The 14111-nt window shown below is 34.8% G+C and overlaps 1 protein-coding gene across 1 annotated transcript in view; it reads right to left on the minus strand.

Moving 5' to 3' along the window:
- LOC128218525 (uncharacterized) overlaps positions 1 to 11345 on the minus strand; it is a 35798-nt gene extending 24453 nt beyond the window's left edge. The window contains 11 exon segments of the mRNA XM_052926210.1: positions 847 to 980; positions 1403 to 1505; positions 2533 to 2682; positions 3454 to 3533; positions 3995 to 4193; positions 5147 to 5214; positions 5527 to 5603; positions 6841 to 7001; positions 8642 to 8811; positions 9498 to 9637; positions 11209 to 11345. Of these exon segments, the coding sequence (XP_052782170.1) occupies positions 847 to 980; positions 1403 to 1505; positions 2533 to 2682; positions 3454 to 3533; positions 3995 to 4193; positions 5147 to 5214; positions 5527 to 5603; positions 6841 to 7001; positions 8642 to 8811; positions 9498 to 9637; positions 11209 to 11261 (1335 nt within the window). The 5' untranslated portion in view covers positions 11262 to 11345.
- Between the last annotated feature and the right edge of the window lie 2766 nt (positions 11346 to 14111).

Below are 14111 nucleotides of genomic sequence, written 5' to 3' on the forward strand. Positions count from 1 at the left end.
TATCGGCAACTGGCTATACAAGGTATGTGATGTCAGCTGACGTACATGTATTCTTTTGGCAACCTTGTAGAACTTGACAACAGTGTTGCTATTGGCAACTGGCAAGACAAGGTTAGTGATGTCAGCTGACATACCTGTATTCTTTTGGCAACCTTGTAGAACTTGACAACAGAATTGCTATCGGAAACTGGCAAGACAAGGTTACTGATGCCAGCTGACATACCTGTATTCTTTTGGCAGCCTTGTAAAACTTGACAACAGTGTTGCTATTGGCAACTGGCAAGACAAGGTCACTGATGCAAGCTGACATACCTGTATTCTTTTGGCAGCCTTGTAAAACTTGACAACAGTGTTGCTATTGGCAACTGGCAAGACAAGGTCACTGATGCAAGCTGACATACCTGCATTCTCTTGGCAACCTTGAATAACTTGACAACAGTGTTGCTATCGGCAACTGGCAACACAAGGTTAGTGATGCAAGCTGACATACCTGTATTCTTTTGGCAACCTTGTAGAACTTGACAACAGTGTTGCTATCGGCAACTGGCAACACAAGGTTAGTGATGCAAGCTGACATACCTGTATTCTTTTGGCAACCTTGTAGAACTTGACAACAGTGTTGTTATTGACAACTGGCCATACAAGGTTAGTGATGCAAGCTGACATACCTGTATTCTTTCAGCAACCTTGTAGAACTTAACAACAGTATTGTTAATGGCAACTGGCAAGACAAGGTCACTGATGCAAGCTGACATACCTGTATTGTTTTGGCAACCTTGTAGAACTTGACAACAGTGTTGTTATTGACAACTGGCCATACAAGGTTAGTGATGCAAGCTGACGTACCTGTATTCTTTTGGCAACCTTGTAGAACTTGACAACAGTGTTGCTATCGGCAACTGGCAACACAAGGTTGGTTAGGACCTTTCCTTTCATGTCTGTTTTCAGCAACTGGCTAGGGGTCACTGAAACCTTGTTATCTGAAATATTTAAGACTTAAATTTAAAACACATTTCATACTACAAAACATATTTGATATGTATTTTTACCAATGCATCCCATAGTTTGAATGAAATAACTCTTGAAATAAGCAATCAAAATTTAACCCATAGTTAAATAAACTTAACATTACACTTTATCACATAGTTAACTTTAATTTAACATTTCGCTTCATTTAATACATTGTGCTTTGTTAAAATTAATTGATCATTATGCTTTAATAGTTGACATTAATTTAATATCATGCTTAGTTGACATTATGTTTCGTTGACATTAATTTTACATTATGCTTAGTTAACATTACTTTAACATAACGCTTAGTTTACATTAACTTAACATTATGCTTAGTTAACATTAACTTACCAGTACTCTAAGTAAACACTATGGATGAGTGAGTACTCACTGATGAAGATTTTTGCAGAGAGTGTTTCAAGCATCACAAACAGATCTGAGGGGAACTCCGGGTGGGCGTGCTTCATCATCAGGTTGCCGGCCCAGCCTCCCGCCTACACAATTATTGTACAGATAATATTACATGAGTGGTTATTGTAAACAAAATTTATAAATGTTTTCTAGCATTGATAATAAGTGTCTGAAGAGTTGACATTATAGCATTATTTCAAGATCAAATTAGGAACATTAGGTTAAATAAATAGGTAAAATCAGTTGGAATATCAAAATAAAAAAGAAGCAAAAATCATAAAAAAAAATCTTAATAGAACGGGAATAAAGAAAATAATTTAAAAATAAATATTATATCCATTATACTATTCAAGACAAGAGTGCCACAGAGTGAACACCAATGCTCATCTATTTTTGGGGACTGGTGGTGTAAGCTTATTTATACTCGTACTCCGGCAATGCCCAATCGGCGAGTGCACCAATAAGATTGCTAGTCATTTAAGGTTTTGGAACATAGTGCACAAACAGAATGTAACACTGGTTAGAGCTACCCTTATTTTTTAACATGCACAAGTGTATAGCATTGTCGCATGGGACCCTCATTAAGATAATAAGTAGTTTTTAGCGCTGTGGTGGGGAATCAAACCTGCTACCCCTGGATTGGCAGACAAGTGTATTACCACTAGACCACTTATCCATCATATCGTCTATTTTTTTGATACCAAGACAATATTTAAGTAGGGTACGCGAGCAAAGTCCATGAAGCGCCCTACCGCTTCTTGGTTATTTGCTCACTTGTTCTACTGTGTTTATTTAGCATTAACGCAAGAAAAAATGCAATCAATACTTATATTGATATTTACAAAAAATATTCATTGCTATTAAAAGTAAGCAGTATCTTTTGCTATTGAGTATTTGTTCTTAAAGAAGTGTAACTGACAACATACATTTGTATAAAAGAATAACTGATTTTTGTAATGTCATATATCATTGGTTAAATGACATCGCGATTATCCAATTGGAGCGCAATATCGAAGAAAACAATGACGTCATAACTCCTTGCGTGTTATACAATATGAATGTCAAGTTTATCTACACAAAGGACTAGGAGAATGTAATTAATTGCCTTACATTGCGAACGTTTACATGGGCTATTCTATTCAGGAACTTGATACACTCGCTCAGATACGGATAACACGCAGCTGGCAGATCAGGGTCGATAAAAGCTGCCATCATCCGGGTCAGTGAGACGTTGGCTCCAAACTGGAGGCTCGGTTGAAACTGAATTTTGAAAAATCAGGGATAGATGTATTTAGTCTAATTATCTTTTCAATGTTATATTTAAGATAGTAGTAGTAAGGTTTATTTGTGCAATGTCAATATTTCATAAATACAACGGTAAAAACAATAAAACAGATACCACATATTGTACTTGTAGGATACATAGAATAAATTATATAATATTTCAGAAAGTTCAACATTAATTCAATCATAAGACTAGAATCTGTATAATTTCAGCCACTGCATGGCTGACCTTATAAAGTTATATAATTTGGTAACAAATTAATTCTAACAAAACTGATGACATTTGAACAAGATAACCCATAAGGCTTTGCAAACGTGCATGAGTTTATTTCTGATGAGGTCAATATATGATTATATTCCTTATAATATGTTTTAAGACTCCAAACTACATAGCCAGATCGAATTTAAAGTTGAAGTCTTAAAGTTGTTCAAAGTAAGTTTATAATGGCAATTGTTTAAAAAAAAAAGTAAAGTAAAAGAGACATCTAGAGATTATGGTAAGAAACTCATTGGTTGCTATGGATATATGTAGTTGGTAAGGAAGTTATTTATTACTTACCAAGTGCTTGGTTGCTAAGGAATTCCTTTGTTGCTAAGGAAGTCATTGGTTGCTAAGGAAGTCATTGGTCGCTAAGGTTGTCATAGGCTACTAAGGAAGTCATTGGTTGCTACGGGTGCAGGTAGTAAATTCAAGCTACTAAGTCTGTTTGAAGCTTAACTGCAAAGGCAGTACCTCCAATTACTTACAAATATTTTATACAGCTCTGTGATTCCGTGTAGGTCTATGAGGATGTCATAATTCCATGGCCCAATGTCCTTGTACACTCCTGGATAATAAATCCACATTGCCCATCAATAAAGTAAGGAGATACTGAGCAATATTTTTATAACAAGCATGCTTTTTCAGCAGATTTTTCCAACTTAAATGGGAAAGCAGTCAGGGCCCTTCTCATTCGGAAAAGTGAATTATTTTGACTAAAATTAAGGATTTAGATTTTTCCAAGAATTTAAACAAGAATGTTTTATTTATATAATTAAGAAAAAGACTGTGATAAGGTTTGTCCCATTCATAAAACTTTTATTCTTCAATACAAAATCACTACAGGTCTCTTTTGCATGCTCAGGAAGACGGGTTATTCATTGGTCATTTATTAAATACCTTCGCTAATTACTTTAAATTACTTAAATATCATCCCAGTATCTAGTAACAGTCTTTCAAGATTTAGTTTCTGATTTTTTTTTTATTATTTTCACATAACCAAAAAAAGATGTATAAATATGTTTATACCTGAGCCAGTACTACCGAACACCAGTCTATATTTGCTGTCCTGGTATTGGTTAAGAAGCTCAAACAGCTGCGCCAGGCTGGTGGGACGAAACCACTGGGCATCGGCTAAAACAAGGTGGAGAGGGGAGGAGGGCGGGGAAGGGTGACACGCTCCACTGCATGGCTGACCGGTTTTCTTACACAACTTTGTGCTTAGGTCCTGTACACACATATTAAGAAAAGGAAGCTAAATCATTTTAATATTACAATACAATGTACAATGTATGGCATGGCAAATGTCCTTACTTTGAATATACACAATGTACAGTCAAATCCTGCTGGCTCGATATCGCTTGGCTCGATTTCCTAGTTGGCTCAAATCTTTTTTTACTCTATATAAGCCATACCGCTTGGCTCAGTATTCCGAGGCTTAAAGAGGCCCGTCCCTGGGATATCAAGCCAACGGGCTTTGATTGAACGTTTAAAATAAAGATTTAGATATAATATGCAATTTTAACTCTGGGTGTGAAAAGTGGGGTGGTTTCATACACAGAGAAGATATTAAAAGAGTTCAAATCGTTTTATTTAATTAATTTATATTAAATGTTAACGGGTGAAGATATTCTTGACCTAAAGTTCCCTCAAAGATCTATAAATGAAAATATATGTGTTTAACTCAATCTGAAAGTGAATGCATACTTATAAACAGAATTGCATGGAGTGGTTAATATCACAAAAGGCTCGAAGTGCAGTTTTAATGAATAACATCCTTATGCACAAGTCAATTGTAACAACGGCCCCCCAGGTCCGGGGAATAGCGGGGACTTTAACTTTCAGTCCAGACAAGCCCGGTTAAAACCCCCGCCCTGTGTGGACGATTTGCTGGTAAAATCCCCGCCAAATTCCCCCGCACCCTAGGTAAGGCCCATTTCCCGCTGTTTTTGGCGTGAAGACAAAACTACCACTTTCACCCGGCACTGCGGGGCCACACGGAAAGTAAAAACACGGCCCATTTCCCCAGCATACCCCTAGACCTGGGGGGGGGGGGGGGGGGGGAGGGGGTGAATACTGAAATACTTTATTATTAAACTCTTACAAGAATCTATAGCTGAAATACTATATTAATACACACTAACAAGAAAAGCTGAAATACTAAATTAATACGTATAAAACCTCAATATCTGCAGGTAAGCACTTGTCATCAGCAAATGACTTCATCGCATCCAGAATAGATCTGTAACCTGTAGAAAAGTAACAGAATTTCATAAAACCATTTTTACTTTAGTAATATAATAGTTAGAAAACAAAGAGAGTTGTACAATTTATGTCACTATTTCTTTCATATATCCATGAAACACATTTACACAAATTGACAATAGATAAATCATTTATATTTCAGCATGATATGGTCAAAAGATATTACCAAAAATATAAATGTGCATAATTTTAAACCTTATTGGTGCTGTTTATATAGTATATAACCAGTACATTCTTTATGAAAGACTGGACCAAGCCGATTGGAAATAAATCAAATTTGATTTTCTTCACAATACCTGTGCATCGACAAAGAATTCCATCAAAGGCATCCTCAATCTTCTTCTTGCTTGGATCCCAGTCATTTTCCAGAAGCCTGCAGTAAAGTTGCATGTTATTATGCATTTCAAACAGTTTTAAAGTAAGGAGTGGTCAAGTGGTATGGGTGTTAGCCACTGATCAAGTAGTCATGGGTCAACCCCCACCAAGAAGTTTCTTCCATGGCAGGGAATGTAAGATAGGTTCATCCCAACCTAAGCGTAGCATGCAGAACACCCTGCACAAAGGTTGAGATGAACCTATCCTACACAAGTGGCTATGGTAGATGCTTTTTCTCCCACTTCATTTAAACAAAATAAAGTAAGAATGTAGCTTTTGCTGGAACTCTTATGTGCGTTGTGAAAAAAATGCGTATGGATATGTGATAACTTCTGGTTATCATGGATATGCGCGCAGTGATTCAGATTTTGTTAATTGTTAAATCGATCTTTAAATAGTTCTGAGGAGAGTGAAGCATAATTTCTTGAAAGGTGCATGAAAACTTTTTTATGGTGACATTTGAAGCGAGAAATAATTAATTAGCATTCTAAATATTGCCACAAGACAAGGTTTCTATGATGCTACAGACAACAGTCTTCAACAAGGGAGGTAATTACAATGTGATGACCATTAAATAGGAGTTCCATATGAATACTTGTTTTAACTTTGCCCGAGGGCAAAATAAGAATTTCTAGCATGGTTAAATTTTTGGATCTACTTATTTGAGGTGGGACAAATTACCATCTCGTGGGCTCCCCAAAAAAAGACACCAGTATTGGTTGCAGCCCGGCTAACAGACTCAAGATTCATATCACTTTCCACCATCAAGCTTGATACACACATATTCAAAATCAATACATACACATGTATAACAAACATAAATTTTGAGTGATAAAACTACTTACTAAATAATGCGTATATTGAAAATATTAATAACTGATAACAATACTGTAACTTTGTATTTAATAGCTGAAAATGCAAAAATATTAAATGATTGGTGAGTGCTAAAAGATTTAGTGTGATCTACTTTTATCCCATAAGGTAGAAATACCGTGTTTTCTGCACCTTTCTTTCAAATAAAATTCATAAGAACCATTGTTTCAACATTCATTAAGCCTTTTTGGTATATTAAAACAATTGTTTTAATTGTGGTAAATTTTATTAGGAGTAAGAGTTCATCTTTGAAAATATTAGATCTAGTCAATGTTTTAAATATTTAGACATATACATATCTAGCCAATGGGATCCCCAATCCAAAAAAGCGTTTATTCAATTATTGATTATAAAGATCTTACGCAAACATGTTCATGATCTGCCCTGGGCTGCAGAAGCCACATTGTGATCCATTGTACTTGTTGAGTCTGTCCTGGATGGGATGAAGTCCGTCCCTCGTGTTGCCCAGGCCCTCAATTGTTGTCACGCTCCAGCCGCCACATAGCAACACCGGGCACAGACACTGAGCAAAAAACATGACAGTGTCGAAAGAATTCTTAAGCATTAATATGTATGTGTGAAAAATTGAACAGCACACTGAAATTCATTTCAGAATAATATGCAATTGTGTGAATAGTAAAATTAATTTGCCAATATTATGAAATGTGTGAATAGAAAAATTAGTTTGCCAATAATATGAAAATGTATGAATAGTGAATTTAATTTGGCAATAATATGAAATTGTGTGAATAGTGAATTTAATTTGGCAATAATATGAAATTGTGTGAATAGTGAATTTAATTTGGCAGTAATATGAAATTGTGTGAATAGTAAATTTAATTTGGCAATAATATGAAATTGTGTGAATAGTAAATTTAATTTGGCAATAGTATGAAATTGTGTGAATAGTGAATTTAATTTGGCAGTAAATGTGTACAAAAAGTACACTATAAATTCAATGGACGTTCACTGAGCAATAATAGTTGATGGTTAATGGCTAATAGCTAAGGCCTTCCTTCAAGAGAACAGGTCCTTTACATAAATCACAAGGGAATTAGTGACTTATGGCATACTGTATTATACTATATATAGGATGCTAGCATAGATGGGACGCAGGCAAAAATTTGGTGAAAAAACAGGTAAAAACCCTTAATAGGAAAACTGTAAAAATATTTAAAGTAAAAACAATATATTTGTTTGTGTACAAGACAAGAGAATTAGTGACTTAAGGCATACCAAGTAGTTATGTTATGCTTTTGAAAATAAACAAGAGCTGTCACAGAGACAGCGCGCTCGACTATACCGCCGCTTTTCAGTGTAAGGATTGACTTAAAAGTGGTTACATGCAAAACCTTAACCAGAATTTCTAAGTTGAATAATAAAGGGCAATTATTTTGAATTAACTGCAAACTAGAGTTATCTAATCTAACTTGATTAATTTAGTAGGTTGGATGGTTAAGAACCATTGTATAAAGTCTCAATGCAATACCTCAAGTAGTTGCTGAGATATTAACCTATGTGTGCTTACACGCAAAACCTTAACCAGAATTTCTAAGTCGAATAATAAAGGGCAATTATTTGCATTAAATGCAAATTAGAGTTATCTAACCTGGTTAATTAAGTAGGTTGGATGGTTGAGTACCATTGTATCAAGTCTCAATTCAATACCTCAAGTAGTTGCTGAGATATTAACCTATGTGTGCTTGCATGCAAAACCTTAACCAGAATTTCTAAGTCAAATAATAAAGGCCTATTATTGGCATTAAATGCAAACTAAAGTTATCTAACTTGTTTAATTAAGTAGGTTGGATGGTTAAGTACCATTGTATAAAGTGTCAATGCAATACCTCCAGTAGTTGCTGAGATATAAACCTATGTGTGCTTGCACGCAAAACCTTAACCAAGGGGTGACGCCGACACTGACGCTTGGGTGAGTAGTATAGCTCTCCTTATTCTTCGAATACACGAGCTAAAAATGTGAACAAAATCTTAAAAACTTGCTTGGCACAGAAAGAAACAGAGAGTCTTTGAGAAACACTTCATGACAACAAGTTGCAAGACTTATATGAGATACAGCATTCTAAATTTACACATTTCAGCATTCTAAATTCATACAATTTTTACTAAACAGTCTGTTACACACTGTATAGTTACAGAGCTTACTGAATTAATGGCATGTTTCTCCTCCTTGTTTGAAGCTGGGTTTATGATGGTCACCATGACAACACAGAGGCCACACCCACCCTCTCTGCACATGTATTTGGTTCCCATGGAGATGCGTTTATCTCGCAGAAACTCATTTAACGAGGTGGCAGGGTTCACGCTGTTGTCAACTGAAATAAGTTTTATCAAGTTTTTACTGCCAACAAAAAATATGATTTATAATTAATGTATTATTTATAATTCATAAATATAGAATTGTTTAAACTTTTATTTACAAGTGTGATACTTGTTAAAATGCTTACAAACTGGAAATTTTGACTTTATTTTGCCTTAATTATTTTTTTCCTTATAAACACTGAATTATTAAAGGCAAAAAGAACAGCAATCCAAGAAAGGGACAGTGAGATTATGGAAAAACAATATTACTGGATTATAAATTTCAGTGTTTACCTAGTATGTATTCTTGCCAAATGACCTTGAACTTGTTTTTCTGAGCTAACCTCAATAATGACCATGAACTTTTGAAATATGTTCTAATAACATTATAAGAATCATAACTTTTGAAACTAAATGATATGTAGCAGGGCTTCTAAAACTTTGAAGCCTCAATCGTTTCGGGGCTGGTCGAGCCAGTCACCCCTACTCATTCTTAAGAAGCACCCCCCCCCACCCCACCCCCTCCCAAAAAAAATCCATCTTTTAACCCAATTAGATTCTTAACATTTTTCCCAGAAATGTACATGCTGGTACCAAAAAACAACATTGTATTGAGCAAATACTGGTCAGGGTATATAAACTCAATGCATAAAATTGACTAATTGGATTGCTCTTACACTAGACCACAGAAGAAGCATACCTGTATATTCCTTTCCATTGACCTTGAACTTGACCTCTGACCTGACCTCCCTTGTAACCTTGAATTTGAAGAAATGTCCACATGCAACACAGGTGGCTGCTTGAACACCATTCTCAGAGGTGGAGTATGTTGGAACATGACTGCAAAACAATAGGAAAAGAGTGACGTATTGTTAATCATAAAATAACTTCAGAAATTGTAACACAAAGGTATCAGCTACTACATTAATGTGTTAGATCAGTTACTTTAAGATGAGAGTAATCTTTCTCATGGCCTCTCTACTTGAAGTTCTCGCAATTATTTTTGCCTTTAAACTGAATATCATAATGAATTTGAGAACAAACTCTTTTAAATAAAGAACAATAATTTCTTCACATTTTCTCGGACGATTAAAGGGGGACTAGTGCCAGGTCCCCCCCCCCCCCCTGATCCAAGATCCACAAGTGATGACCTGGTTTCACTAACAATCTCAAGGTAGAGGTTTTCATATACTGATTTGATTTTCTTCGGGTATTGACATCTACCTTTTTTTCCATTATGGTCATCCCCTACTGGGGACCTGGACATTTGCACGGACATCTGCATTACTTAGACTGTTAGTAAAGGTGTTGAAAGAAACAAAACTAATCTAAGCAAAGTTAAAAATAAGAGGTACAGAAAAGATAAAAAATAATAGAAGTCTGATAATTCCCTATGACAAATCAGCCTTAAAATTAAACTGCTCCAGGGTAGGGCAGGCCACTAAGTTGGGTGTGAGATTGTTCCAATGGAAGACAGCTATTGGAAAGAAGGAGTCTATGTAATAATGTAATAGTCATTGATGGCATACATGCATACTAGTCTGTAAGAGGCCTTGTGTTAATGTCAAGATGGTCTTGTCAAAGGGATAAGGTAGCTACAATAATGAGCGATCAGGGATACTTTTTACAATACTGGTTACAATTGACTGGTGCATAATACTAAAATTATTTAATTACCCTCTTACTCAAATAAATAATTAAAAACATAATTATAAATAGCAATGGCTCTTAACTAAGTCAAAGGCAGGTAACATATTTTACAGTTTAAGAATTTTATCATATCATATCATAAAATTCAACAATACTGTCGTATACCTAATAAAGGATATTATTTTATACCTATACAGACCACAGGGGAAGGTTACGTCTAATGTCGTGAAGGATTTGCCATATCAAAAAACGTAAAAAATCCGTAAACGTACAATTATTTGGACTATTAAGGGGCAGGTTGCGTTGTTTTGACACACAACGCCCCAATCGTAACAACTCGGCCATCTCCGGCAAGCTTCGAGATAGCCATATATTGATACTAGCTGAGGAGTTCCGATTGACAACGCCCCCACCGTTTTTTTTTTATATCATTTTTTAGAAAGAATATGATGTGGTAACTGTAACTTGTAATAACTGGCTTTTTTTTTGATTTTTATTATATTATCTTTGTTTAATCAAAGATAACAGAATAAAAAAAAAATGTTTTACCAGTTATCACAAGTAACAGTTACCACATCATATTCTTATTATAAAATGATACAAAAGGGGCGTGGGCGTGGTGTGTCAAAACAACGCAACCTGCCCCAGTGATACACAGTGATCTGTGATACAGACAGTACTATATAGTCTTTACTACTTTAGAAGTCTCAGAAAATCAAGGTTATGTTTTACTATCTTCAAAATTAAAGAAAAAAGCATACCTTGCCCTGCAAACTGGACATTCCAGAAAATCCTTTGAATGCCTCCCCGACATAGTTAACAAACGCTGTCAGATCCAATTTTCCATGAAGTTAGCAAAATTTCTTTACACCCAAGTTTAAAATTACCCATGCTCGGCCTTGAGTGGCCTTCACCTTGTCTAAATTGTCACGTGATCATAATAATAATATTTTGGTCACATGACTATGGGAACTATGAGTCTATTTATAGATATATAAACATATAGTTTTCTGAATGGGAAGTGTGTGAATTATTTGTTTAAAGTAGCAAATCCCTACAGAAAAACACCACTTGAAACTCGTTAATTCTATTGCTGAGGCCTGTTGTTATTCTTGTGAGGGGTTCAAGGTAGAGGTGCGAATCCATCCAGAAGCACAAATATTTTTTTTTATTCTCTTGTTTTACTTTTTTGACAGAAGTTTATAGTCTATTTCAAACTCTCTTTTTTTTTAAAAAAGAGACGGTATATAACATTATGATTTTTTGATATAATGTTCATAAAGGGTTAATTATTAATAAAGAATAGGTATTGAATATTCCTGAAACCTGTTGATTTTACTTTAAATGATGAAATTCGAATTTTAACACGCTCAAAAAAAGTATCTCTTAAAGTTTGATTTAATCATGATATTTGTTGATGATGTGATCAATAATTAATGTATTATTTCTGAAAGCAAATTATATATTTCTTGCTACTTTGATACCAAATTATGACCAAAATGTTACACATTGACACAACAAACTTGATGTGACACCGAACTTCAAAAAAGCTTCCTGTCAATATAATGACATCAGAAAAGCATCCTGTCATATTATGACATCAGAAAAGCATCATCTGTCATATTATCACGTCAGAAAAGCATCCCATCATATTATGATGTCAGAAAAGTCCTGTCATATTATGATGTCAGAAAAGTCCTGTCATATAATGACGTCAGAAAAGCATCCTGTCATATTATGACATCAGAAAAGCATCATCTGTCATATTATCACGTCAGAAAAGCATCCTGTCATATTATGATGTCAGAAAAGTCCTGTCATATTATGATGTCAGAAAAGTCCTGTCATATTATGATGTCAGAAGCTCTGTGATATTATGACTCCAGAAGCCATTTCATATTATGACGTCAGAAGCCCTATCATATTATGACTTCCTGTCATTGTATCCAATATATATATATATATATATATATATATATATATATATATATATATATATATATATATATATATATATATATATATATATCAACCATTGAAGGATACCAAGTTTAATTTGAAAGAAATGTGCAGAAAACATGGTATTCTACCTTATGAGACAATAGTAAATCACTGTTAATCTTTTTGCACTCACCAATCATTTAATATTTATGCATTTTCAGCTATTAAATACATAGTTACAATGCTGTTTTCAGTAACTAATAAATATTTCCCATAAATTCGTAATTTAGTAAGAAGTTAAGGTTTATCACTCAAAATTTATATTTGTTATACATGTGTATGTCTTGATTTTAAGACATTTTTTAACTGTACATAGTTATGGAATCATTTTATTGACATATTATTAGCAATTGAATTAAATATAACTAAATGAAAGAATTATATCTTACTATAGCCTTAAGTATTTTTGTGCTTTCCCTTTTTGATGTAACACCAACTCGGTTCATAGACAAAATTTTATTTCTAAGAAATTGTTTCCAAACAATTTTATATAGAAGAGCTCCCACGTATGTTGCCATTCATATGGTCGTAACTATGGAAAACCCTAGCATGATCTTGGTTTATATTTCTATGTGCCATGCAAATGCTATGTCTGTAATCGAATGTGCTATATAGATATGTCTATTCAAATCAGTATTGGAATGGAAAATGTGAATTAGTATATGTCTAGTTAATTTGTGTTATTTCTCACGACGTAGAATATATATATGCATATCAATCAAGTACTATGGCGTAATGCGAAAATGCTGGATTTTTCATTTGACAAATGTGATTTCGCAGCAGCAGGATGTGTGTTTATAGTGGAAAATGTAAATGCTGCTGACTCACATTGCCATTGGTCAGACATGGTTTGTGACCGGAGCTTACCCTTATTCACACTGGTCCTAAAAAGCATGCTAAGAAATTGTCTGTGATCAACAATTGCTTTATATTCTTACTGCATCCCTGCCAGGCATTCACTGTGTCTCACACGTTCCAAATACATTTTTACTGCCCGCATCTTCACGCACCACATCAAATGCGTTCTTATTATGTGCGCACCACGTCCAATGTTTGCTTTGTACGTTCTTACTACAACCAGGAAAATTGCACCACGCGATTACCAAGTGTTTATCATCTCCTGAATAAGTTCTTATGACTTGAACTCATTTGTAAATGTGATGGAGATGGAATTACCTTGTTCTATTTATAATTAGCCTATTTTTCATTTATATCTTGTGTTGGTATAAAATGGAGTGATAAGGGAGTTGAATCCCGTATCTATACATGATCACTGCTCAGAACTTGACAGGACGTAGTAAGAAACTGATACAAACGTGTCTAAGATGCCTTAAGCACCAAAAGAACGCATTAACAACTGAATGAGGTCTTCTACAACAAGGCACGAACGTTAGTCGTAGTTAAGCATGGAGAGGTTGTGGTGAGAACTCCATTGACAACCTAGAGACAACGTGATGAGAACGCCATTCAATATTTCCTGTCCAGTACCACGCTTGCACTACGTCAATCAAGTTCCTACAAGGTTTTAGTTACGCCATCACTACTTCCATGCGATCATTAATACGTTCTTATTAAGCTCTTACTATGTCCTGATTCGACCACGTCCTCACTATGTTTTTGTTTTTAACATGTTCAAAGTCCGCTCAGATTCCTTCATGTCCAT

The sequence above is a fragment of the Mya arenaria genome, chromosome 14 (genome assembly GCF_026914265.1).
Source record: "Mya arenaria isolate MELC-2E11 chromosome 14, ASM2691426v1".
NCBI lineage: Eukaryota > Metazoa > Mollusca > Bivalvia > Myida > Myidae > Mya > Mya arenaria.